Source organism: Anolis carolinensis, chromosome 3, assembly GCF_035594765.1.
Source record: "Anolis carolinensis isolate JA03-04 chromosome 3, rAnoCar3.1.pri, whole genome shotgun sequence".
Lineage (NCBI taxonomy): Eukaryota > Metazoa > Chordata > Lepidosauria > Squamata > Dactyloidae > Anolis > Anolis carolinensis.
This window is the reverse complement of record NC_085843.1, coordinates 131,709,263-131,735,959: the sequence shown is the minus strand read 5'-3', so window position 1 is coordinate 131,735,959 and position 26,697 is coordinate 131,709,263. Positions and strand designations below refer to the sequence as shown.

Sequence of the window (26,697 nt, the reverse complement as noted above, 5' to 3'; positions counted from 1 at the left end):
GGGCGTAGTCAAAGGTGTTTTAGCTCTGATGAGGATGATGATGATGAGGCACCTGGAATTAGGATAGCAGCTGACAGCGATGAGGAGTTATGAACTGGGATAAAATGGGGTTTAGGATCAATGGCTAATTGCGTTGGGCAAGGTAATCTGGACGAACGCTTGGGCTCTTGTTGGGGAACTTCCTGAAGACGGGTGTGATTCGTTGCTGGATACGTAAGTTACCAAGGACACTGGGCATAGACGGCGGGAGGAACTGTGTGGGGTTTTTCTGTGCAACTTGTGTTTAATCTTGATAGCTTGGACCTCAGTCGTCTTTTTGACGGACATTAATTACCTACTCTGGATTGACGCTGGACTGACTGACTGACTACGACCTTGGACTATCCCTTCTGTGGCTATCGGTGGAACTTGTGGAACTTTAGACGTCTGCGCTTGGCTTTCGACCTTGGACCAGATTGGGACCCTGCTGACCGCCATTACCCTGATTGATGTGCCTGGACCTGGATTTCGCTTGTTGCACGGAGGAGTAAACAGCCTGAGTTACTCATCTGTAGCTTTTGAGTAGCAGAGAGGAATCTGCTGCCAGTTTTTTGCGTTCATTTTGACCTCTGTTTACCAACTTTTGTTTGTTTAAATTGCCAGGCTGAAGTAAGCACTTTTGATTTAATCCGGATTAAACTCTTGTTTAATCCGGTTTATTCTTTCGAATCGTTTTAATTCAAACGAAGCTGTTTCTGTTACTTTTCACACTGAAGACAAGTGTTTGCCTAGTCCTTTGTTTCCTACGGGCATTTTTTAGTTGTGTAACCTCAATAAACTGTGTTGTACTCTATTTGGTGGCGTTCTGTCTTTGACAGATTGCCCAACGCCCGAAAAGAAAGTTTTTCTAGTGAGGTTTCCACATCAAGAAGACGATGGAGGAACTTAAGGCCCGTTTTGACCAGCTGCAGGCTGCATTTTACGCTGCACAAGCAGCACAGCCAGCTAAAGGACATGTAATGACTCCTGAACGTTTTGATGGGTCTCAAAACAAATTGCCCACTTTTTTGGCACAAATTGAACTTTATTTTTCTCAGATTAGCGCACAAGCTTTTCCTACGGACACTAGCAAGGTGGCATTTATTTTGAGTCTATTGACCGGTCCTGCGGGACAATGGGCAACTAATTTGATTCTGGGAAATGACCCAGTCAAGGACAATTTAGATGATTTCAAGAAATTATTATCAGACACCTTTGGGGATCCCCTCCGTATGGAAAATGCTAGCTGGGCTCTTTATCGGTTAAAACAGGGAAAAGGGTCTGTTTTGGACTATTTAAATAAGTTTAACTCTTTTCGTCATCAATTAGACTGGGGAGAGAACGGGTTTATGCTTTTGTTTATTGCTGGTTTGAATGATTATCTCCAAGATGAACTGGCGCGATTAGAGCCGGCAGAAAACTGGGACGCTTTGGTGGCTAAGGTTTTGCGTTTGGACGCCCGGTTTGAATCTCGTAAACAGTCTAGGGCTATGTATGCGCCATCTGTATCTGCGCCTAGGGCACCTGTGGCAAAGGGGGAGGAGCCTATGGAACTTGGGGTGTTTAGAAAGTTGTCAACGGCGGAAAAAGACCGTAGAAGGCAATTGGGATTATGTTTATATTGCGGGACTGCTGGGCATTTTGCTAGGAATTGTAACGTTAAGCCTTCTCAGCTTTCGGGAAAAGGTCAGCCCTAGTGCGACGTGAGTCCAACGCATTAGGGCTTATAAAGCAGTCACTTGAGGGGAAGAAACATGTTTTTGTACCCATTTCTTTATCTGTTGGGGGAAAAGAACTTGCTTCTACTCTGGCACTGCTGGACTCAGGGGCTACGGTCTCGTATGTGGATGTTGGGTTTGCAAGGAAACATAGGCTTCCTACAGTACGTAAAGCATGCGATATATGGGTGGAAGGAGCGGATGGGAAACTACTGGAGTCTGGGGTGGTTAATCGCGAAACATCAGAAATAACGTGGGAGGTACAAGGAGTAACTGGAGAATTTGTATGGGACATTACACGGTTACCAAGATACAATGTAATCCTGGGAATGGATTGGTTAACTTTAGTAAATCCTCAAGTGGATTGGGTGAAGCGTACTATAGCTTTTAAAAGGCAAGGATGTTTTGCTTTAAATTCTTCTCAAATTGACATGGAGGGTGTACCGACTGAATATAGGGAATTTCAAGATGTGTTTTGTAAGAGGGAAGCGGATAAGTTGCCGCCTCATAGACCATACGATTGTGCGATTAGATTGGTAGAAGGTGCTAAGTTACCAGCAGGAAGGTTGTACGCTCTAACGGTACCAGAAAGACAAGCCTTGAGAGAATTTCTTGATGAGAACCTAGCCAAAGGGTTTATTCGCCCATCTAGCTCTCCAACTGCTGCACCTGTGTTCTTTGTGGCTAAAAAGACAGGGGAGCTTAGACTAGTATGCGACTATCGGGTTCTTAACAAGCACACCATTCGTGATAGATATCCGCTACCTTTGATTTCGGAATTACTATCGAGAGTGCAAGGGGCTAAGATCTTTACTAAACTTGATCTACGGGGGGCGTATAACTTGATTAGAATACGGGAAGGTGACGAATGGAAGACGGCATTTAACACGTGCTTCGGATGTCACGAGTTCCGTGTGATGCCTTTCGCATTATGTAATGCACCTGCTGTCTTCCAAAGATTCATAAATGATGTATTTAGAGATTTAATTGATCAATTTGTAGTGGTTTATTTGGACGATATATTAATTTTCTCTAAGGATGAAAAGGAACATCAGCAGCATGTGAGGCAGGTGTTACGACGTTTACGGGATAATGGGCTTTTTGCTAAGGCCTCCAAATGTGTATTTCACGTGTCTGAGGTTGAGTTCCTGGGACATATAGTTTCGGGAAAGGAACTAAAACTGGACCCGCACAAAGTTGACGCAGTCAACTCTTGGCAAGAACTCAAGTCTAAAAAAGATGTACAGCGATTCTTGGGGTTTGCTAATTACTATCGGGAGTTCATTCCAAACTTTGCTAAACTTACTGTACCTTTAACGCAACTCTTACGTAAGAAGCAACCGTTTGTGTGGGGACGGGAGGCTCACAATGCGTTTATACAGTTGAAATCTAGTTTCCAAGCTGATAATATACTAATACATCCAGACATTGATAAACCATTCATAGTAGAAGCAGACGCTTCTAGTTATGTGTTGGGGGCTGTATTATCTCAAAGGGATTCATCAGGGACCTTGCGTCCCTGTGGATTCTACTCCAGACAACTAACACCTTTTGAACAAAATTACACCATCTGGGAAAAGGAATTGTTGGCTATAAAGGTGGCTTTTGAGGTGTGGTGGCACTGGTTAGAGGGCGCACGTCATCAAATTGTGGTCAGATCTGACCACAAGAACTTAGAACATTTACAAACTGCCAAGAAATTGAATCAACGCCAGATTCGATGGGCCTTGTTTTTCTCTAGGTTCAACTTTAAGGTTCAGTTTGTGGAAGGGAAGGTAAATCTACGGGCGGATGCATTATCTCGTAAACCTGAGTTTAAAACTTGCGAGCAAACAGTGCGTCAGACAATATTGCCTACTGCTTCTTTATGCGTGGTAGAAAACGAGGCTGGTTTACACACTCAAATTCTAGAGGCTCAAAAGAACGACAACTGGACTCAAGAGCAACTCATATTGCTTTCGGTAGGGACTCGTACTGTGCTGCCTCATTTACAGGACCAGGAGGGGGTATTGGTACGTAATGGACAAGTTTAAGTACCGGCGGGTGCACTCAGGTTGGAAGTCATTAGGGCACATCATGATGAACCGATGGCTGGGCATTTTGGTAGGTTTAAGACTGTACAACTTATTACCAGAAATTATTGGTGGCCTAAAATGCGACAGGACATTCTCCGTTTTTGTGATAGCTGTGCAGTATGTCAGCAGAGCAAGACGCCTGTCGGGCGCCCTAGGGGATTATTATCTTCATTGCCTGTTCCTGAAAGACCCTGGCAAATTATTTCTATGGATTTCATTTCTGACTTGCCTAGGTCAGGGGGTTATACATGTATTTGGGTGGTGGTGGATCTATTTTCTAAAATGGCTCATTTTATACCTTGTTCAACGATTCCAGCGGCTCCTACATTGGCTTTACTTTTTACCAAGCATATTTTCCGTTTGCATGGGGCTCCTGAGGTTATTATCTCTGACAGAGCTCCTCAATTTGTATCGCGTTTTTGGAGGCATTTCCATGAGTGTTTGGGAACCAAGTTGAATGTCTCCTCTGCTTTTCATCCACAGACGGATGGACAATCTGAAAGAGTTAATGGGCTGTTGGAGCAGTATTTGCGTTGTTTTTGTCTAGAACAACCGAGTGCTTGGGGAAAATGGTTGTTGGTGGCTGAGTTTGCTTATTATAACGCTGTGCATACATCTAGTCAACACACACCATTTGAGTTAACTTATGGCTTCCATCCGCGGGGAGGGGTGGCGCCGTCGACCGATGTAGTTTCCCCTGATCCGGTGTACCGCTCCTCTGAAATGGCTGCTTTACATGATGTCGCTCGTCGGTTGTTATTAGAAGCTAAGGCAGCTCAGAAGACTCAAGCAGACCGCCATAGACAAGCAGGGGAGGAGTTAGATGAAGGGGATCTGGTTTGGTTATCCTCTAAATATATTAAACATACTGGGGGAAAGTTTGCACCACGGTATTTGGGACCTTTCCCTATTGTTAAGAAGATTTCTTCTGTGGCATTTAGATTGCGCTTGCCACCTTCTTTTAAGATCCACCCTGTCTTTCATCGCTCTTTATTGAAGTTGGATACTTCTGGGCGCCGTAACACTGTAGCTGAAGAGATCACTGCTGTGTCTCCGCCTTTGGAGGAGGAGGCCTTTGTGAGAGGGGATAGTGTTATGGTTGAGCCTTCTGGCTCCGATACTAGGAGACAGGGTCGTAAGACTCCTCGAGAGTCAGACTCTTTTGAGGAGCGCGAAAGGAAACGGCTCCGGGACTTATTTGCAGAACCAACAGATGAAGACTCATTTGAGGGTTTTACCGAGCGAATGGAGGAAGAGATGGTTAGCTCAGAGGAGGATGACATGGAGTGGACTCGTGTAAGGGAGGATTTGGGTGTCACCGGCAATGATAGTATGGGAGACGATTGGCGGGTTGCAGGATCAGACCCATGGACGGGCTGGAGGGATGGAGCGGGATCCACAGCTGGGGATGCTGTGGGGCATAGTCAAAGGTGTTTTAGCTCTGATGAGGATGATGATGATGAGGCACCTGGAATTAGGATAGCAGCTGACAGCGATGAGGAGTTATGAACTGGGATAAAATGGGGTTTAGGATCAATGGCTAATTGCGTTGGGCAAGGTAATCTGGACGAACGCTTGGGCTCTTGTTGGGGAACTTCCTGAAGACGGGTGTGATTCGTTGCTGGATACGTAAGTTACCAAGGACACTGGGCATAGACGGCGGGAGGAACTGTGTGGGGTTTTTCTGTGCAACTTGTGTTTAATCTTGATAGCTTGGACCTCCGTCGTCTTTTTGACGGACATTAATTACCTACCCTGGATTGACGCTGGACTGACTGACTGACTACGACCTTGAACTATCCCTTCTGTGGCTATCGGTGGAACTTGTGGAACTTTAGACGTCTGCGCTTGGCTTTCGACCTTGGACCGGATTGGGACCCTGCTGACCGCCGTTACCCTGATTGATGTGCCTGGACCTGGATTTCGCTTGTTGCACGGAGGAATAAACAGCCTGAGTTACTCATCTGTAGCTTTTGAGTAGCAGAGAGGAATCTGCTGCCAGTTTTTTGCGTTCATTTTGACCTCTGTTTACCAACTTTTGTTTGTTTAAATTGCCAGGCTGAAGTAAGCACTTTTGATTTAATCCGGATTAAACTCCTGTTTAATCCGGTTTATTCTTTCGAACCGTTTTAATTCAAACGAAGCTGTTTCTGTTACTTTTCACACTGAAGACAAGTGTTTGCCTAGTCCTTTGTTTCCTACGGGCATTTTTTAGTTCTGTAACCTCAATAAACTGTGTTGTACTCTATTTGGTGGCGTTCTGTCTTTGACAGGGAAGCTGCCAAAACTGATAGGACCAAACACATGAGACCCTAATATACCAGTTCTACATCAATATAATTGCTTACTGGATTTGCATTTCTGGATTTCATTTGAAGTGCTGACAATATTTATTTTAATTGTTCAATGGCCTGAAGTCACATTTGAACCCCATCATCTTAATGAACCCCATCATCTTTGTAAAGTTGTCTGGGCTTAAGATAGGGATGTAATAATGTACTAATTTCATTACTGAATGATTTAATCGGTGAGTTGCTGTGAGTTTTCTGGGCTGTATGGCCATGTTCCAGAAGCATTCTCTCCTGACATTTCACCCACATCTATGGCAGTATATTATTTCAGAACACAGAAATGCTGAACCACTCTAACAACCACCATGTCAGACTACACAGAGAAGCCACTGAAATCCACAAGCATGTGGACAATTTAAACAGAAAGGAGGAAACCATGAAAATGAACAAAATCTGTCTCCCAGTATTAAAAACTCTAAAATCAGGAGAATAAATAAAGAACAACACTCTGAAAACAGGGGAATTCCAGACATGAAACAATCAGAGCCAACTAACACCTCCCAACACAGGTTTCCCTCAGGCAGGAAGCAGCCAGGCTTTGAAGCTATAAGGCCATTAACTGCCAATCAATTTGATTAATTACAACATTCACACTTGCCTCCAACAGACAAGAGTTCTTTCTCCTACCCTGGACCTTCCACAGATATATAAACCCCCTTTGTCTAGTTTCCAATATACCTCACAACCTCTGAGGATACCTGCCATTGATGTGGGCAAAACGGCAGGAGGCAATGCTTTTGGAACATGGCAGTACAGTCCGGAAAACTCACAGCAACCCAGTGATTCCGGCCATGAAAGCCTTCAAGAAAACAATTTTATTACTTTTCTTCCTTTTGCATGAAAGTGCTTATACTGCACAAAGTTTACATGAGGTGTGTGTGTGTGTGTGTGTGTAAAACAGAACATTCTGCACCGATTTTTTTTCTGTGAAAAATACTTTTATATGTCTAGAAAATGTTGTTTTGTGCACATAAAATATTTCTTTCTGCATTTAAAAATGCCAATACTATCCAGCATATTCGGGATTCATCTTATCAGTGCTTTCTGATACTCAAGTGTCATGCAGCCAGATCCCAGGGCTGAATTTCCAAGCCCTGAATCTGACTTCATAACATAAACATGCGAGCACCTGGCGGGAGAAGATAAAATGAGCCTGGGAACTCAGGGGTGAAAGTATAAACAATTATAATTGCTGTAGTGTGGGGGGGATAGAAACCTTGGTGGAAATGTGATCCAGAAGGTGGGGTTTGATGATGATATTTGCGTGTGATATTACGTTGCATCAGAAGTGATAAAATTAGATGTATGTAAACATTAGGTCATTCTCGACTTTTCCAAAGTCATGTATTCTTCAATAAAGATTGTGTTTGAGAGCAGCTGTCTTTGATCTGCGTTCAGACTGGTCCTTTGAAGTAAGCCTGACATTAAAGTCGAGAAACCCATTTCTCACCCTCCTGCGGAATTCGCAGTGAAGTGATAATGAGCGAGGAAGAAGATCAAAGCCCAAATGAGGCAGAGAGGCCTTTGCAAGGGGCCCGGCCGAAGAGAGAAGAGACGCTGCAAGCCATAGCTTCCTCTACGGGGTACCCCAAGCCGAACGGCGTGACCCAGAGAATTCCCAGGCTCGGAAGAGGCGTCTCTGCAGCTGCAGAAACCAGTTGGGGATCTGGAGGAAGTATGCCGGAGACCGTGGCCCTGCGGTTATCCATCCTGGAAACTAATTTATCCAGGCTGTCGGAAACCGTGGGGAGATTGGTGCCATTATTGGAAGAGAATCTCCAGAAGGAGGCCAGCCGATATGGCGCCGAGAGAGAACCAAGCAAAGAAGGAGATTGGAGCCAGAGGGGCCAGCGGGCGTCAACGCAGAGCCCCGTGGCGGCAAGGGACGAGGGAGATGAGGAATACTGGCAGGAGCTGCAGTTCCGGGACAGCATGGCGCGAGAAGTGGAGCGTCAGCGAGCCCTGGGGACCCTGAGGCCGCCGTCTCCAACAGAGCTCCCAACCCCCCGAATGGGCGTCGGGGTGGAAAGGCCACTGGGGCCAGGGATCGGGTCCAGTGGATTCGCAGACGAAGGCGGAGAGGAGCGGGGGGTCCAGGAAGAGGAGGAGGATGTGCCGTACGACGAGGAAAGGCGAGATGAGGGGGCTACAGCTAGGCCAGTATGCGGATGGGCGGAAGAGCCAACAGCGGCGGCAGACTTCCAGGAGCCGCGCAGAATGACCACCGGAGTGGGGCGCGGCGTGTTCCAAGGAGCCACCCGAGGAAACCTGATGCAACCCTTCCCCATGCCGCCCAGACAATATCAAAGGGCTGCAGAATGGATGCCTAGAAGGGAAGATCTCAAGCTGGAATACGGAGGGGAATCAGAGGAACTGAACTTTTTTCTAATTAGCATTAGAGGATACATGGAAGACAACGCACACACATTTCCCTCCGAAGCAAGCAGGGTTCGAGCCATCGGCAACACACTAAAGCGAGGAGCAGCCAGCTGGTATGTGCAATTGCATGCCAGACGCGACCCATGCCTGAGGTCAGTGCCCCGCTTCCTCGCCGCACTGGAGAACCGGTTCAGAGACCGGCTAGAGCAATTGAGGGCTCGAGACCAGCTGAAAGGAATAAAACAGAGGGACAAAACGGTGCCCGAGTACGCAGAGGAATTCCTCCACCTCGCGGAAAGGGTACCGGAGTGGTCTGAAGTAACCAAAGTGGAACTATTTAAAGAGGGACTACGCCCCGAGATTTTCAGCTGGGCAGCGCACAGAGACGACCCCGAGACGCTCCAGGGATGGATTCAACTAGCGGGGCGCGTCGAATCTACCCTGGCACAAGTAAAGCGCTTCAGGAGCAGCAGCGGCCAGCAAAGACCGGTGGCGAGAGGTCGAGGAGAAGCGAGGAAGCAAGAAAGACCCGGAGGGAGGCCGGGGATTCCCTCCAGAGGAGACGACAACAAACCTAAACCGGGATGCTTTGTATGTGGGAAGACGGGCCACCGAGCAGCGGAATGCTGGGCCCGGAAGGGGGAGCCGCCAAAAGCCCCAAAGCCCAAGCCAGCAACCGGGAGGCGTGCGGAGGAGGAGGTGCAGGCCCCAGAATCTTCGGAAAGATTGGTGAGTCGGGACAAACGCATGATAGTAGTACCAATTTGCCTCTCGGGGCTAGAAAATCGGGCCACCTGCAAGGCGTTTGTAGACTGCGGGTGTTCTAGGAACATTATAACCCCAGAATTAGCAGGAGCGCTGAAATGCCAGCAGATGGCACTTGACTCCCCAATTGCATTTTCGCAGCTAGATGGATCAGTCGCTGCTGGGGAAGTATCTACAAAGGAATTACGGGGAGTTCCATGCAAAATAGGCAAATGGGGAGGAAGAATATCCTTTGTGATAGCCCCTATTGCCACATACCATGTAATATTGGGGATACCATGGCTCGAACAAGCAAATCCTGAAGTAGATTGGAGAGGAAAAAGCTTAGCATTTAAAGAACAGCAGATGCAATGGGAGATAAGCAAAATTGCAGAAGAGGAGGACGAGGAAGACGAAGCAGGGGAAATAGACCCACAGCTATTGCCACCTGAATACAGAGACTTTGCGGATGTTTTCAATCAGAAAGAGGCCAGTAAATTGCCTCCCAAAAGAAATATAGAAGTAGGGATTGAAATAACCCCAGGAGCAGACTTACCAAAACCAAAAGTGTATCCCATGTCTGTGCAAGAGAAGGAGGAATTGAGAAAATACATTGATAAAAACCTGGCTCGAGGCTTCATTAAGCCATCTAATTCTCCTCTCGGGGCTCCAGTGTTATTTAGGAGAAAGAAAGACAATTCCCTAAGATTGTGTATTGATTATCGAAATTTAAACGCAATTACCAAGGACAATAAATACCCTATGCCCTTAGTCAAGGATTTAATTACCGTATTGAAGAAAGGGAGCATATTTACTAAACTGGATTTAATTGAAGCGTATCATAAATTAAGGATCAAAATGGGAACTTAAAACCCTGTGGATATTTGTCACGGAAGTTCAGCGAAACTGAAAAAAGTTGGCCAATATGGGAAAAAGAGGCATTAGCCATATTAAAAGCCTTAGAATGCTGGCGACACTTCCTCGAAGGAAGCGGAATCCCATTCGAAATTTGGTCTGACCATAAGAATCTCCAGTATTTAAAGTCTCCTAGAAAATTGTCCCCCAAACAAATCAGATGGGCGCAATACTTCAGCAGATTCGATTTCCAATTAAAGTTTTTTCAAGGGAAACAGAATGTCTTGGCAGATGCTCTTTCACGCATGCCTCAACACGAAGGCCTAACCACAGCAAAGGAGGGGACAATATTCTCTGACAAACAATGGGGCTTAGCTGTCAGGACAAGAGCACAAACCCAAAAGGAGGACACGGCTTTTGTCGAACTCGGCGGGGAAGATAACTGGGGAAATGAACTAAAACAGTCTTATAAAGGAGATCAATGGATCGCGTCCAACGCAGAAAAGGGGGACCAGAAGGGGGGATTTTGGTTTGTAAACAAGAAACTGTATATCCCAGCAATATTAAGGATTAAGATTCTGCATCGTTTTCACAACAACCAGAGCGCTGGTCATACAGGAATTACCAAAACAACAAAGGCAATAGCAAAACATTGTTGGTGGCCAGGAATGAGGAAGGACATAAAGAATCATGTTGTCCAATGTGATGATTGTGCCAGAAATAAATCGGGAGGAGGGAAGCCTATGGGATTGTTACAGACAGTAGCGGAACCTACCAGGCCTTGGGAATGTGTAGCTATGGACTTTGTGGGAGAACTGCCAGTCAGCAAAGGACATCGTTATATTTGGACAGTATTAGACCTGTTTTCTAAACAGGCCCACTTTATAGCACTGACGAAGCTACCATCGGCTGAGAAACTAGCTGAATTGTACATAAACCATATTTACAAATTACATGGATGTCCAAGTAGAGTAGTCAGTGACAGAGGAGTACAATTCACAGCAAAATTTTGGGAAAAATTCTTGGAAATGCTAGGAGCAGAAAGGAGTTTAAGTTCTGCTTTTCACCCCATGACAAACGGGGCGGTAGAACGTACTCAGCAAACGCTTGGGCAGTTCCTTCGAATGTACTCTAACATGAGACAAAATGACTGGTCTAGGTGGTTGGCGTTTGCGGAACTAGCCTTTAATTCAACTATACATTCAGCAACAAACAAAACCCCCTTTGAAGTAGTTTACGGGTATGAAATACAACCGTTACCCCAATTGCCGAGGTGGACAGAAAATGAAGGAACAGAGGCAGGGAAATGGAAAACGCAAATGATGGAATGTTGGAATCAAGTGACTGCTTCGTTAAAAGAAGCACACAAAAAGTATAAAACGTTCGCAGACAGAAAGAGGGTGGAAGGCGATAAATTAGATAAAGGAGATCTAGTGTGGTTAAGTACCCAAAACATCAAATTGGGGTTACCTTCAAGAAAACTGGGCCCCAAATATATTGGACCATTCAGAATACAGGGTGTTATCAATGAAGTGACTTTCCAATTGGCATTGCCAAAAAGTTTAGGGAAAATACACCCAGTCTTCCATCGCAGCTTGCTGAAAAAATATATGGGGACTTTAGACAAAATGGACCCATAGAGTTATTGTTTGATTTGTTTCAGGACTATGGTGAAAGAAGAACCGAAGAGGAGGACGAAGAAAACGGGGGCGCCATGTCATGCAGCCAGATCCCAGGGCTGAATTTCCAAGCCCTGAATCTGACTTCATAACATAAACATGCGAGCACCTGGCGGGAGAAGATAAAATGAGCCTGGGAACTCAGGGGTGAAAGTATAAACAATTATAATTGCTGTAGTGTGGGGGGGATAGAAACCTTGGTGGAAATGTGATCCAGAAGGTGGGGTTTGATGATGATATTTGCGTGTGATATTACGTTGCATCAGAAGTGATAAAATTAGATGTATGTAAACATTAGGTCATTCTCGACTTTTCCAAAGTCATGTATTCTTCAATAAAGATTGTGTTTGAGAGCAGCTGTCTTTGATCTGCGTTCAGACTGGTCCTTTGAAGTAAGCCTGACACTCAAGATATATGTTTTTCAACTATTGTGTGAATATTCTCAACAATTATTTCTATCCCTAGCTTGAGATAAGAAATTTTGCTCTCTAAGTTCTGATTTGTCCTTCTTAGTTTTGTGAGTACAATCTTGGTCATGATACCACTGATATCATGATACTGAGGGGATTTCTCCCTCAGAAAGCTAATATTCTCCTCTTGTTTCTTAGATGGCATAGTCCACAGTCAGTTTTCTGAGATTTTGTTACTGAGGATTCTTGTGGGTTGAGTCATATAGGTCATATTATTGTCTGTGCCTCTTTCTACTGTCCAGAGTAACTGCTTTCTGTTAGTTTAGGCTAGGGTTGCCTCTGGCTTGAGGACTTATTTGAGTGCAATTATCTTTGAGAATTTTCACATGCAGTAGTCCTTTAATACTCAGTTCCGTTTGAAATCAAGGATGAATTATTTATTCTACAATATGTATTACTGAATAGCAGGCCCTGTATTAGCATGCAGCATAGATGATGATTTCAGGCACATTAAACAGTACTAGCAAAAGAGACAATTTTTAAAATCCCAAATTGCCTGCAGTCTTTTTGATAGAGACAACCTCTCTCTTTTTCAGTTCAATTACAAACACACTCATTCTAAGCTTTTAAAATCTTTTTGAAGTACAATCTAAATGTAAATGTTCAAGAATATTTTTAAGTGAACAAGAGAAACTTCTAGACTAGGACCGTTCATTATAGAAGATGTATTTCCTATCAGGCAGTTAATGAAATGGGTATGAAATATTCACATTTATATATGTTTCATATAAAAAGGTGCATGAATTGACTAGCTATAGCATTTGCTTGCCAACCCCTGAAATAACAACACAAATGAAGTGGGTTTAAATATGAGCAACTTTATTAATTGTTACCTATTTAACTCTGAAACTAAATGTAACTCTATTCTGGAGGAAAATCTGATGTAAAAACCCCAGCCACGATAGTGCCCTTACTCGGCCTACCTCTCAGCTGATAAGGGCAAAAAACCTGGTCCCCGGTTAGCCTGAATCCAAGCAACCTTTAAGTGGAACGTGTCGGAGAAGCCTCCCTCAAAGTTGTTGAGGCCAAAGTCTCCAGATTCCAAGGGCCTTTAGTTTCCCCTCACCTGTTCAGGATGGATACCAGATGAGTGTTTTAGCTTATGTCCTTCACCCCAAAGGGGGTGGTGCCCTAGGTGTATGCCAGATTGTATATTCCCCTATCAACTTTCTAGTGAAGCCTATTTAATTGCCACACCATCCCAATTTGCCCTTGACAGTATAGGGTGGGCGAAAAACCCTCCTAGAACAAAGAAGGGGGGAAAATCCTACCTGACCCCTTACGGCGACCACTTAAGTTATACTGTTATATGGGTGGGCGTGGTGGGCTGAAGGTCAAACGAGGAGTCAGCTTAGGGGGCTGGCTGATCTCTAGATCAGCCACGCCCCCCTGAAAAGAGTTCCAACTGGAACTCATTGTCTCTCCTCGGAGGAGGAGGCACATCACTCTCTTCCCCTGGTGGAGGAAAGTCCCATATAATTGCAATATACAATTTGCACCCTGAAAAAAATAATAATGCCGTGATATTTTGGTTGAGGTACCAACTATTCCATTAAATTCATGTTCCTCCTTTTTTTCTATTTTGAAAGTGCCAATTAGTATGTTTAGTTGGGACTCTGGAGATTTTTTATTTTGTCTCTAGAGAGTGTGTTCACTTGCTGGCACTGAATCATACTCACATAAAAATCTCTGCTGGATTTAATGGGACCGTTCTCATTTCGGTCTTCATGGGCATTTAAGAATAATTGTGGAGCTTGTTTCCAAAAGATACCCAATCCATCCAAAAAAATTTGACAGGAAAAAAGTGCTGAGGATATGCATTCTTTCTTCATAAAATTCAATTTTTGAAGGCTTGGACTGAAGTGTTTTGATGTATGTTGATAGTTTTGATCTGTACATAATATTCTACTCCTAGTCAATAATGTGCTGACACCTATAATTCATTTTTTTTAATTTTTTTAGATTTGGTACATACTCCACAATCATCCAGAATCCACCAGAATCTGTTCTATCTGAAATATGAGATTGCTTTCTTACCCTTTTCTTTTCTAGGCCTAAAACCGAAGAGAAACTGGCATTTAAATGCTGGCTTCTCTCAGATTTTAGTCAATCTCCCCCAAACACTGGCATTTCAGCTGGATGGTATCTAGAAACCTTCCTGGTCAATCCAAAATTGACTCAGGGGGTATCACTAACAGCCACCTTCCCAGGTATTTCTTTTAACTTGGAGCAAACCTGGAAATCCAGATTGTTTGTACACCTCAGGCGAATCTTGAAAAGAAGGATTTTGGGACTGTGTGAATGGACCCCGAGTCTCTTACTTTGCCCTCCTTTGTTTTCCAGCCCATTACATCCACTCAGCCTCTTTGTCAACTTTGCAAACCACGTCCATTACTTTACAGACATTGAGTCATCTTTGGACAAAATTAGAGATCCTGTCCTCTAAATATTTTTCTTTTTTTCTAAAACCTCAGTTACAGTAGAGTCTCACTTATTCAAAATAAATGGGCCGGCAGAACATTGGATAAGCAAAAATGTTGGATAATAAGGAGGGATTAAGGAAAAGCCTATTAAACGTCAAATTTCGTTATGATTTTACAAATTGAGCAACAAAACATCATGTTTCACAACAAATTGACAGGAAAAGCAGTTCAATACACTATAACATTATGTAGTAATTACTGTATTTATGAATTTAGCACCAAAACATTGCAATGTATTCAAAACATTGACTACAAAAACATTGGCTACTAACAAATCAGCTACAACTTAAGATAGAATTGCATAAAATAAACTTACAGTAAAACATTATCAGAATGTTTGTCAGATGGGCCGAAACTAACAAAATGAAGTTCAACAGGGACAAATGCAAGATACTTCACTTCGGCAGAAAAAAATGGAAATCAAAGATACAGAATGGGGGACGCCTGGCTTGACAGCAGTGTGTGCGAAAAAGACCTTGGAGTTGTCGTGGACAACAAGTTAAACATGAGCCAACAATGTGATGCGGCAACTAAAAAAGCCAACGGGATTCTGGCCTGCATCAATAGGGGAATAGCGTCTAGATCCAGGGAAGTCATGCTACCCCTCTATTCTGCCTTGGTCAGACCACACCTGGAATACTGTGTCCAATTTGGTTCTCGCAGAGGCAGAGGCAGCAGGAGGACATTTTTGCTCCCTGGCTTCAGGTAGGATTTGGCTAAGATTTGGCTAAGAAAAAGGCACCTTTACTAACTATCCTTTGCAGTACATACAGGAAACAAAGCAACATAAACAAATACACAAAGAGGTGGTTTATTGCAGTTTGCACATAAAGTGCGTGCATATTACTTAACTGTACAAAGATCCCACTTGGCCACCACGCTCACCAAGAGATGCAACAAAAGCAAAACATTCCCATCACATGCACCAGCTGTGGCATGTTCCGCTTTTTCACACAAAAACTAGACAACTACATCTGCTCCAAATGCAAACAGATGACTCTGATGGAGCAGAGGATCCAACAGCTCGAGCACCGTATTAAGACCCTTAAGGACATTCAGGCACTCGAGCTCTTCTTGGACACTGCACAACACGCTGCTGTAGATCAGCAGCCTGCATCACACCAACACCACCAAGACCATGATCAGGAACCTTATGGGGAGATCAACTCAAAGGTAGACAACCCTCAGGCTTGGAAGGAGGTCACCCATAGAAGGAGACGCAGGACCAGGCAGCCTCCGCAGAACTCCTCTGCTCAGCTGCATTTACACAACAGATTTGAAATTCTTACATCATTAACATACAATCAGGAAACACATCTTGTGGAGGACCACAGTTTCTTAGATACCACTCAGTGGACCACCCTGGATCAATGCGCAGGGGATAGCCCTGACGGGGACAGTGCATCACCACAGTCACACTTATGTAATCATGCAAATGCTCCATCCCCAATCATAGACCAGGAGCAACAGGAACATCCTTGGGAGAGTAATGGGCTCTCGGATGTATCTCAATGGATTGTCATTGATGAATGCACTGGGGATGTTGAGGAGGAGGACAACACTTTACACCTACATGATTCACTTCAACAGGAACACTCTTCAGGGGACATACACACTGTCTTGCACAAAAGGGACCCTGTCAATCCTCAAAGGAAACAGGTCTTGGTAGTAGGTGACTCCCTCCTTAGAGGAACGGAAGCCATCATTTCCAGACCGGATGGGATGGCTCGAGAAACATGCTGCCTCCCGGGGGCAAAAATACACCATATCACTCAGAGGCTCAGCAGGCTCCTAAAGCCCCATCACCCTCCCCACCTTATGTTGATTCATGTAGGTACCAATGACACCGCTAGGCATACTTTTCAAAAGATCACAAATGATTTTCGAGCTCTGGGAACAAAGCTAAAACTGTATAATGTACATGTGATCTTTTCATCCCTCCTCCCTGTTGTAGGACACGGCTCTACAAGGGCCGGAAAAATAGTACAGGTCAATAACTGGCTCAAAAAATGGTGTCAAGAGGAGCATTTTGGCTTCCTTGACCATGGTCTACTCTTCCAAGAGGATGGACTACTGGCAAGCGATGGGGTGCATCTCACACAAGTAGGAAAACATCTTTTTGCACACAGACTCACAAACCTCATCAGGCGCACTTTAAACTAGATCCACTGGGGGAGGGGAACAACAGCCTGGCGAACACTATATTACCCACGACCACAGGAAACCACCGAAAGGCTAAACGGAGGGCTGCACAAACACAGCAAGGACCAAGTACAGAGAGCACAATAATCCCAAATAAACAGTTCGAGGGGAGGTCACAGGGGCTTACATGTCTTTACACTAATGCTCAGAGCATGGGAAATAAGCAAGACAAACTCCAACTCCTAGCACAGCACCACACATACGATGTCATAGGCATCACTGAAACCTGGTGGGATGACCCCCATCACTGGAATTTAACCATTGAGGGCTATAACCTCTTTCACAGAAATAGAACAAAGGGGAGAGGAGGGGGAGTAGCTTTATATGTCAAAAACAGTTACGTTGCAGAAGAAATGCAAGACTGTAATCCGGGAAACCAGCTTGAAAGCATCTGGATAAGAATCAAGGGAACCGGGACTCAAAAAGATCTTGTTGTGGGTGTCTACTACAGACCTCCGAGTCAGGATGAAGGACTTGATGAAGCCTTCTGTCAACAGCTGACCAAACAGGCACAAAGAAGAGATATAGTAGTCATGGGCGATTTCAATTATCCCGATATCTGCTGGAAAACAAACTCAGCCAAGAGTACAAAGTCCAACAAATTCCTCACTTGCCTTGCAGATAATTTTATGGTCCAGAAGGTAGAAGAGGCAACAAGGGGATCAGCAACTCTTGATCTAATCTTAACAAATGTGGAAGACCTGATCAATACAGTTGAAGTGGTTGGATCCTTAGGGGCAAGTGACCATGTGCTCCTGCAGTTTGCAATACAAAGGAATGCTGAAACTAAGACAAGTCAAACACGCATTCTGGACTTTAAGAGAGCTGACTTCCAAAAAATGAAGGAATTACTGAGCGGCATTCCATGGACGCCGATATTAAAAAACAAGGGAGTTAAGGATGGATGGAGTTTTTCAAAAGTGAAATACTCAAGGCGCAAATGCAAACAGTGCCAACAAAGAAGAAAAATAAGACAAGTGCAAAGAAGCCAGAATGGATGTCCAAAGAACTTCTAACTGAGCTAAAGCTCAAAAGTGACATGCACAAGAAGTGGAAAAGGGGAGAAATCACCAAAGAAGAATTCAAACGTATAGCCAACACCTGTAGGGAAAAGGTTCGCAAGGCTAAAGCGCAAAATGAGCTCAGGCTTGCCAGGGACATAAAAAACAACAAAAAAGGCTTTTTTGCTTACGTTGGTAGAAAAAGGAAGAAAAAGGAGGCGATAGGGGCATTGCAAGGAGAAGATGGGGTGATGGCGACAGGGGACAGGGAAAAGGCAGAACTACTTAATGCCTTCTTTGCCTCGGTCTTCTCAGAAAAAGAAAGCCATCTTCAACCTCAGCAACACGGAATGGACGAAGGATTGGGGGAAATCCAACCCCAAATAGGGAAACAAGTTGTCCAGGAACACTTGGGCTCTCTAAACGAATTCAAGTCCCCAGGGCCAGATCAGCTACACCCAAGAGTACTGAAGGAACTAGCAGAAGTTATTTCAGAACCACTGGCAATTATCTTCGAGAGTTCTTGGAGAACGGGAGAAGTCCCAGCAGATTGGAGGAGGGCGAATGTGGTCCCTATCTTCAAGAAGGGAAAAAAGAACGACCCAAACAATTACCGTCCGGTCAGCCTCACATCAATACCAGGCAAAATTCTGGAAAAGATCATTAAGGAAGTGGTCTGCGAACACTTAGAAACAAATGCGGTCATTGCTAATAGTCAACACGGATTTACCAAAAACAAGTCATGCCAGACTAATCTGATCTCTTTTTTCGATAGAGTTACGAGTTGGGTCGATACAGGGAATGCTGTGGATGTAGCGTACCTGGATTTCAGTAAGGCCTTCGACAAAATCCCCCACGACCTTCTGGCAAACAAACTAGTAAAATGTGGGCTAGACAAAACTACGGTTAGGTGGATCTCTAATTGGCTAAGCGAACGAACCCAAAGGGTGCTCACCAATGCGTCGTCTTCATCATGGAAAGAAGTGACAAGTGGAGTGCCGCAGGGCTCCGTCCTGGGCCCGGTTCTGTTCAACATCTTTATTAACGACTTAGACGAAGGGTTAGAAGGCACGATCATCAAGTTTGCAGACGACACAAAACTGGGAGGGATAGCTAACACTCCAGAAGACAGGAGCAGAATTCAAAACGATCTTGACAGACTAGAGAGATGGGCCAAAACTAACAAAATGAAGTTCAACAGGGACAAATGCAAGATACTTCACTTCGGCAGAAAAAATGGAAATCAAAGATACAGAATGGGGGACGCCTGGCTTGACAGCAGTGTGTGCGAAAAAGACCTTGGAGTCCTCGTGGACAACAAGTTAAACATGAGCCAACAATGTGATGCGGCTGCTAAAAAAGCCAATGGGATTCTGGCCTGCATCAATAGGGGAATAGCGTCTAGATCCAGGAAAGTTATGCTCCCCCTCTATTCTGCCTTGGTCAGACCACACCTGGAATACTGTGTCCAATTTTGGGCACCACAGTTGAAGGGAGATGTTGACAAGCTGGAAAGCGTCCAGAGGAGGGCAACTAAAATGATTAAGGGTCTGGAGAACAAGCCCTATGAGGAGCAGCTTAAAGAGCTGGGCATGTTTAGCCTGCAGAAGAGAAGGCTGAGAGGAGACATGATAGCCATGTACAAATATGTGAAGGGAAGTCATAGGGAGGAGGGATCAAGCTTGTTTTCTGCTGCCCTGCAGACTAGGACACGGAACAATGGCTTCAAACTACAGGAAGGGAGATTCCACCTGAACATCAGGAAGAACTTCCTCACTGTGAGAGCTATTCGGCAGTGGAACTCTCTCCCCCGGGCCATGGTGGAGGCTCCTTCTTTGGAGGATTTTAAGCAGAGGCTGGATGGCCATCTGTCGGGGGTGCTTTGAATGCGATTTCCTGCTTCTTAGCAGGGGGTTGGACTGGATGGCCCATGAGGTCTCTTCCAACTCTACTATTCTATGATTCTATGATTCTATGAAATTAAATCCGTAAAAAGTTCAGTCCTGTAAAGATTTTTTAAAATCTGTGTGATCCATGCTTGCCTATAGAGACACCTGTGAATCTGGGTGGGAGGCAGACTGCGTTGGATAATCCATAATGTTGGATAAGTGAAGGTTGGATAAGCGAGACTCTACTGTATAGGTTTTGTTTTAATAAGTCTTAATAAAAACATCATTAAAATATGTATAGTTCCTATCAGGCATAGACCTTTTGTCTTCATTTGGTCTGTTTAACATTCATTTACACTGGCCACTTAGGTTGACATGGGCCTGATCTGACTAGCCCAGGACCGACTGTTTAACAATTTGTACTTGAAGGCTGTCAAGACAGCTGGGTCGGTTCCTAACCAGAACTGGAGGTAGATGTCTTGACTGTCATGCCACATTCCTCAGGTTCAGGTGTCCCAGAGATGGGGGATGGCGGTCCCCTGTCACATCTTGTCATCCTCCCTCTTGTATCACATCTGTCACCAGCCATGACACCCCACCTATCTTCTCTTGGGTGCTCTGACTGACATCAACCAGAGCACCTATGCAGTGACAGGGGGGACAGGGGGCTTCCTAGCTCCTTTAATGTGTGGGTGCTTTGCCTGATATTAGCCAGAGTGCCATAGACCAAGGTAGGTGGGGTGTCACAGCTATGACAGCTGTAAACAGGGGGAGGGTCTCTAGGGTGGCTTCTAGGCTTGATCGATCCACGAAAAATTTGATTCTAAACTCGTTTCAAAACTAGAGGGGGGCAGCGTTTCGTTTCTGAAGGTATTTCCGAATTTTGCCCCCCAAAAAATTCGAAATTAACGAAAATTCGTTATTTTCAAAATTAATTCGTCAATGGCGGCCGCGCATGTGCAATTCCCAAAAACAGCACAGAGGGAGAGGACTTTACAGGACTCTCCCACCCTCATTTTTTGAGTGATCTTCTTCAAACTTGGTACAGTGGTAGAACACATTTAACACTGATAGCTCACCAAAATTTGGAACGTTTCCCTTATCCTCTGATCTTTGGAGAATTTTCATAGCTTTTATAATAAACCATTTTTTAATAATTGCAGAAATCTGTTCCTGGTTTGAAAGTCTTATTTCATAGAATCATAGAATCATAGAATCATAGAATAGTAGAGTTGGAAGAGACCACATGGGCCATCTAGTCCAACCCCCTGCTAAGAAGCAGGAAATCGCATTCAAAGCACCCCCGACAGATGGCCATCCAGCCTCTGCTTAAAAGCCTCCAAGGAAGGAGCCTCCACCACGGCCCCGGGGAGAGAATTCCACTGTCGAACAGCTCTCACAGTGAGGAAGTTCTTCCTGATGTTCAGGTGGAATCTCCTTTCCTGTAGTTTGAAGCCATTGTTCCGTGTCCTAGTCTGCAGGGCAGCAGAAAACAAGCTTGCTCCCTCCTCCCTATGACTTCCCCTCACATATTTGTACATGGCTATCATGTCTCCTCTCAACCTTCTCTTCTGCAGGCTAAACATGCCCAGCTCTTTAAGCCGCTCCTCATAGGGCTTGTTCTCCAGACCCTTAATCATTTTAGTCGCCCTCCTCTGGACGCTTTCCAGCTTGTCAACATCTCCCTTCAACTGTGGTGCCCAAAATTGGACACAGTATTCCAGGTGTGGTCTGACCAAGGCAGAATAGAGGGGGAGCATAACTTCCCTGGATCTAGACGCTATTCCCCTATTGATGCAGGCTAGAATCCCATTGGCTTTTTTAGCAGCCGCATCACATTGTTGGCTCATGTTTAACTTGTTGTCCACGAGGACTCCAAGGTCTTTTTCGCACACACTGCTGTCAAGCCAGGCGTCCCCCATTCTGTATCTTTGATTTCCATTTTTTCTGCCGAAGTGAAGTATCTTGCATTTGTCCCTGTTGAACTTCATTTTGTTAGTTTTGGCCCATCTCTCTAGTCTGTCAAGATCGTTTTGAATTCTGCTCCTGTCTTCTGGAGTGTTAGCTATCCCTCCCAGTTTTGTGTCATCTGCAAACTTGATGATCGTGCCTTCTAACCCTTCGTCTAAGTCGTTAATAAAGATGTTGAACAGAACCGGGCCCAGGACGGAGCCCTGCGGCACTCCACTTGTCACTTCTTTCCATGATGAAGACGACGCATTGGTGAGCACCCTTTGGGTTCGTTCGCTTAGCCAATTACAGATCCACCTAACCGTAGTTTTGTCTAGCCCACATTTTACTAGTTTGTTTGCCAGAAGGTCGTGGGGGATTTTGTCGAAGGCCTTACTGAAATCCAGGTACGCTACATCCACAGCATTCCCTGTATCGACCCAACTCGTAACTCTATCGAAAAAAGAGATCAGATTAGTCTGGCATGACTTGTTTTTGGTAAATCCGTGTTGACTATTAGCAATGACCGCATTTGTTTCTAAGTGTTCGCAGACCACTTCCTTAATGATCTTTTCCAGAATTTTGCCTGGTATTGATGTGAGGCTGACCGGACGGTAATTGTTTGGGTCGTTCTTTTTTCCCTTCTTGAAGATAGGGACCACATTCGCCCTCCTCCAATCTGCTGGGACTTCTCCCGTTCTCCAAGAACTCTCAAAGATAATTGCCAGTGGTTCTGAAATAACTTCCGCTAGTTCCTTCAGTACTCTTGGGTGTAGCTGATCTGGCCCTGGGGACTTGAATTCGTTTAGAGAGGCCAAGTGTTCCTGGACAACTTGTTTCCCTATTTGGGGTTGGATTTCCCCCAATCCTTCGTCCATTCCATGTTGCTGAGGTTGAAGATGGCTTTCTTTTTCTGAGAAGACCGAGGCAAAGAAGGCATTAAGCAGTTCTGCCTTTTCCCTATCCCCTGTCGCCATCACCCCATCTTCTCCTTGCAATGGCCCTATCGCCTCCTTTTTCTTCCTTTTTCTACCAACGTAAGCAAAAAAGCCTTTTTTGTTGTTTTTTATGTCCCTGGCAAGCCTGAGCTCATTTTGCGCTTTAGCCTTGCGAACCTTTTCCCTACAGGTGTTGGCTATACGTTTGAATTCTTCTTTGGTGATTTCTCCCCTTTTCCACTTCTTGTGCATGTCACTTTTGAGCTTTAGCTCAGTTAGAAGTTCTTTGGACATCCATTCTGGCTTCTTTGCACTTGTCTTATTTTTCTTCTTTGTTGGCACTGTTTGCATTTGCGCCTTGAGTATTTCACTTTGGAAAAACTCCCATCCATACTTAACTCCCTTGTTTTTTAATATCGGCGTCCATGGAATGCCGCTCAGTAATTCCTTCATTTTTTGGAAGTCAGCTCTCTTAAAGTCCAGAATGCGTGTTTGACTTGTCTTAGTTTCAGCATTCCTTTGTATTGCAAACTGCAGGAGCACATGGTCACTTGCCCCTAAGGATCCAACCACTTCAACTGTATTGATCAGGTCTTCCACATTTGTTAAGATTAGATCAAGAGTTGCTGATCCCCTTGTTGCCTCTTCTTCCTTCTGGACCATAAAATTATCTGCAAGGCAAGTGAGGAATTTGTTGGACTTTGTACTCTTGGCTGAGTTTGTTTTCCAGCAGATATCGGGATAATTGAAATCGCCCATGACTACTATATCTCTTCTTTGTGCCTGTTTGGTCAGCTGTTGACAGAAGGCTTCATCAAGTCCTTCATCCTGACTCGGAGGTCTGTAGTAGACACCCACAACAAGATCTTTTTGAGTCCCGGTTCCCTTGATTCTTATCCAGATGCTTTCAAGCTGGTTTCCCGGATTACAGTCTTGCATTTCTTCTGCAACGTAACTGTTTTTGACATATAAAGCTACTCCCCCTCCTCTCCCCTTTGTTCTATTTCTGTGAAAGAGGTTATAGCCCTCAATGGTTAAATTCCAGTGATGGGAGTCATCCCACCAGGTTTCAGTGATGCCTATGACATCGTATGTGTGGTGCTGTGCTAGGAGTTGGAGTTCGTCTTGCTTATTTCCCATGCTCTGAGCATTAGTGTAAAGACATGTAAGCCCCTGTGACCTCCCCTCGAACTGTTTATTTGGGATTATTGTGCTCTCTGTACTTGGTCCTTGCTGTGTTTGTGCAGCCCTCCGTTTAGCCTTTCGGCGGTTCCCTGTGGTCGTGGGTAATATAGTGTTCGCCAGGCTGTTGTTCCCCTCCCCCAGTGGATCTAGTTTAAAGTGCGCCTGATGAGGTTTGTGAGTCTGTGTGCAAAAAGATGTTTTCCTACTTGTGTGAGATGCACCCCATCGCTTGCCAGTAGTCCATCCTCTTGGAAGAGTAGACCATGGTCAAGGAAGCCAAAATGCTCCTCTTGACACCATTTTCTGAGCCAGTTATTGACCTGTACTATTTTTCCGGCCCTTGTAGAGCCGTGTCCTACAACAGGGAGGAGGGATGAAAAGATCACATGTACATTATACAGTTTTAGCTTTGTTCCCAGAGCTCGAAAATCATTTGTGATCTTTTGAAAAGTATGCCTAGCGGTGTCATTGGTACCTACATGAATCAACATAAGGTGGGGAGGGTGATGGGGCTTTAGGAGCCTGCTGAGCCTCTGAGTGATATGGTGTATTTTTGCCCCCGGGAGGCAGCATGTTTCTCGAGTCATCCCATCCGGTCTGGAAATGATGGCTTCCGTTCCTCTAAGGAGGGAGTCACCTACTACCAAGACCTGTTTCCTTTGAGGATTGACGGGGTCCCTTTTGTGCAAGACAGTGTGTATGTCCCCTGAAGAGTGTTCCTGTTGAAGTGAATCATGTAGGTGTAAAGTGTTGTCCTCCTCCTCAACATCCCCAGTGCATTCATCAATGACAATCCATTGAGATACATCCAAGAGCCCATTACTCTCCCAAGGATGTTCCTGTTGCTCCTGGTCTATGATTGGGGATGGAGCATTTGCATGATTACATAAGTGTGACTGTGGTGATGCACTGTCCCCATCAGGGCTATCCCCTGCACATTGATCCAGGGTGGTCCACTGAGTGGTATCTAAGAAACTGTGGTCCTCCACAAGATGTGTTTCCTGATTGTATGTTAATGATGTAAGAATTTCAAATCTGTTGTGTAAATGCAGCTGAGCAGAGGAGTTCTGCGGAGGCTGCCTGGTCCTGCGTCTCCTTCTATGGGTGACCTCCTTCCAAGCCTGAGGGTTGTCTACCTTTGAGTTGATCTCCCCATAAGGTTCCTGATCATGGTCTTGGTGGTGTTGGTGTGATGCAGGCTGCTGATCTACAGCAGCGTGTTGTGCAGTGTCCAAGAAGAGCTCGAGTGCCTGAATGTCCTTAAGGGTCTTAATACGGTGCTCAAGCTGTTGGATCCTCTGCTCCATCAGAGTCATCTGTTTGCATTTGGAGCAGATGTAGTTGTCTAGTTTTTGTATGAAAAAGCGGAACATGCCACAGCTGGTGCATGTGATGGGAATGTTTTGCTTTTGTTGCATCTCTTGGTGAGCGTGGTGGCCAAGTGGGATCTTTGTACAGTTAAGTAATATGCACGCACTTTATGTGCAAACTGCAACAAACCACCTCTTTGTGTATTTGTTTATGTTGCTTTGTTTCCTGTATGTACTGCAAAGGATAGTTGTAAAACTGCCCTTCTGGGATCAGGCTCTGGCAGAAACTCACACTGGCAAATAAAGCTTTCCCAGAAACTCAATTAACAGGGGACAATGCCTGCTGTCAATCAACTTAAGTACCTGGCTCTCTTTCAACACAACAGTCACACAACAGTTAGACTTTGACCACAGGAGCCAAGCCCACACTCAGTTTAAAATCTTAGCCAAATCCTACCTGAAGCCAGGGAGCAAAAATGTCCTCCTGCTGCCTCTGCTTCTGCGAGAACCAATTTAATTTCCTGTTAAATTGGGTTGTCTTTACTGTGAAAGTCATTGTTCTACTTCAGAAACTTTGTTTTTGTGGCTGAAACTTTGTTAAATTGGTGTGTGTGTGATATATACTGTGTATATATATATATATAGTCCCTGCATATGTGTGTGTGTGTGTGTGTGTGTGTGTGTGTGTGTGTGTGTGTATAGGTAAAGGTAAAGGTATCCCTTGACGTTAAGTTCAGTCATGTCTGACTCTGGGGGTTGGTGCTCATCTCCATTTCTAAGCCCAAGAGCCAGTGTTGTCCATAGACACCTCCAAGGTCATGTGGCCAGCATGACTACATGGAGTGCCATTACCTTCCCAGAAGCACCCAGAAAATGGGAATTCCAGACAGGAAACAATCAGGGCCAGCTAATACCTCCCAACAAAGGATTCCCCCAGGTAGGAAGCAGCCAGGCTTTGAAGCTGCAAGGCTATTCAATGCTAATCAAGGTGACCAATTGCAACATTCACACTTGCCTCCCACAGACAAGAGTTCTTTCTCCCACCCTGGACCTTCCACAGATATATAAACCCCACTTGCCTAGCTTCGCACAGATGTCAAAACCTCTATGTCTGCCACAGATGTGGGTGAAACGTCAGGAGAGAATGCTTCTGGCACATGGCCATAGAGCCCGGAATACATACCACAACAGTGTGATCCCGGCCATGAAAGCTTTCGACAACACAACCACAGTATCCATTCAAGTTCATGTAGCGTGGTATGGAGAGACCTGTATTGGGGGGAGGGAGGGTGCGAATCTGGGCCCCTGGGAGTCGTAGTCCTCCCTCCCTCCCCGGGATCAGCCGAGGACGGGCCTGGCCCACACCCCCTCGCATCCCGGGCCTCTTCCTCCTCACCGCCGGGCCCCTCTCTGTCTCTCTCGGTCTCTCCAGGCCTGAGCTGAGGCGAGG

General features: G+C 45.1%; 1 protein-coding gene and 1 long non-coding RNA gene across 2 annotated transcripts in view; both read left to right on the top strand.

Moving 5' to 3' along the window:
- The window catches only part of LOC134297587 (uncharacterized), a 163,766-nt gene that overhangs the window by 1,278 nt on the left and 135,791 nt on the right, over window positions 1-26,697 (top strand). The window lies entirely within an intron of this gene.
- On the top strand, window positions 15,471-23,861 carry LOC134297586 (uncharacterized). Its single transcript, XM_062975506.1, has 2 exons — window positions 15,471-17,180; window positions 23,770-23,861. Exon 1 carries the CDS (start codon window positions 15,664-15,666, stop codon window positions 16,933-16,935), a length of 1,272 nt encoding a protein of 423 aa, XP_062831576.1. The 5' UTR covers window positions 15,471-15,663; the 3' UTR covers window positions 16,936-17,180; window positions 23,770-23,861.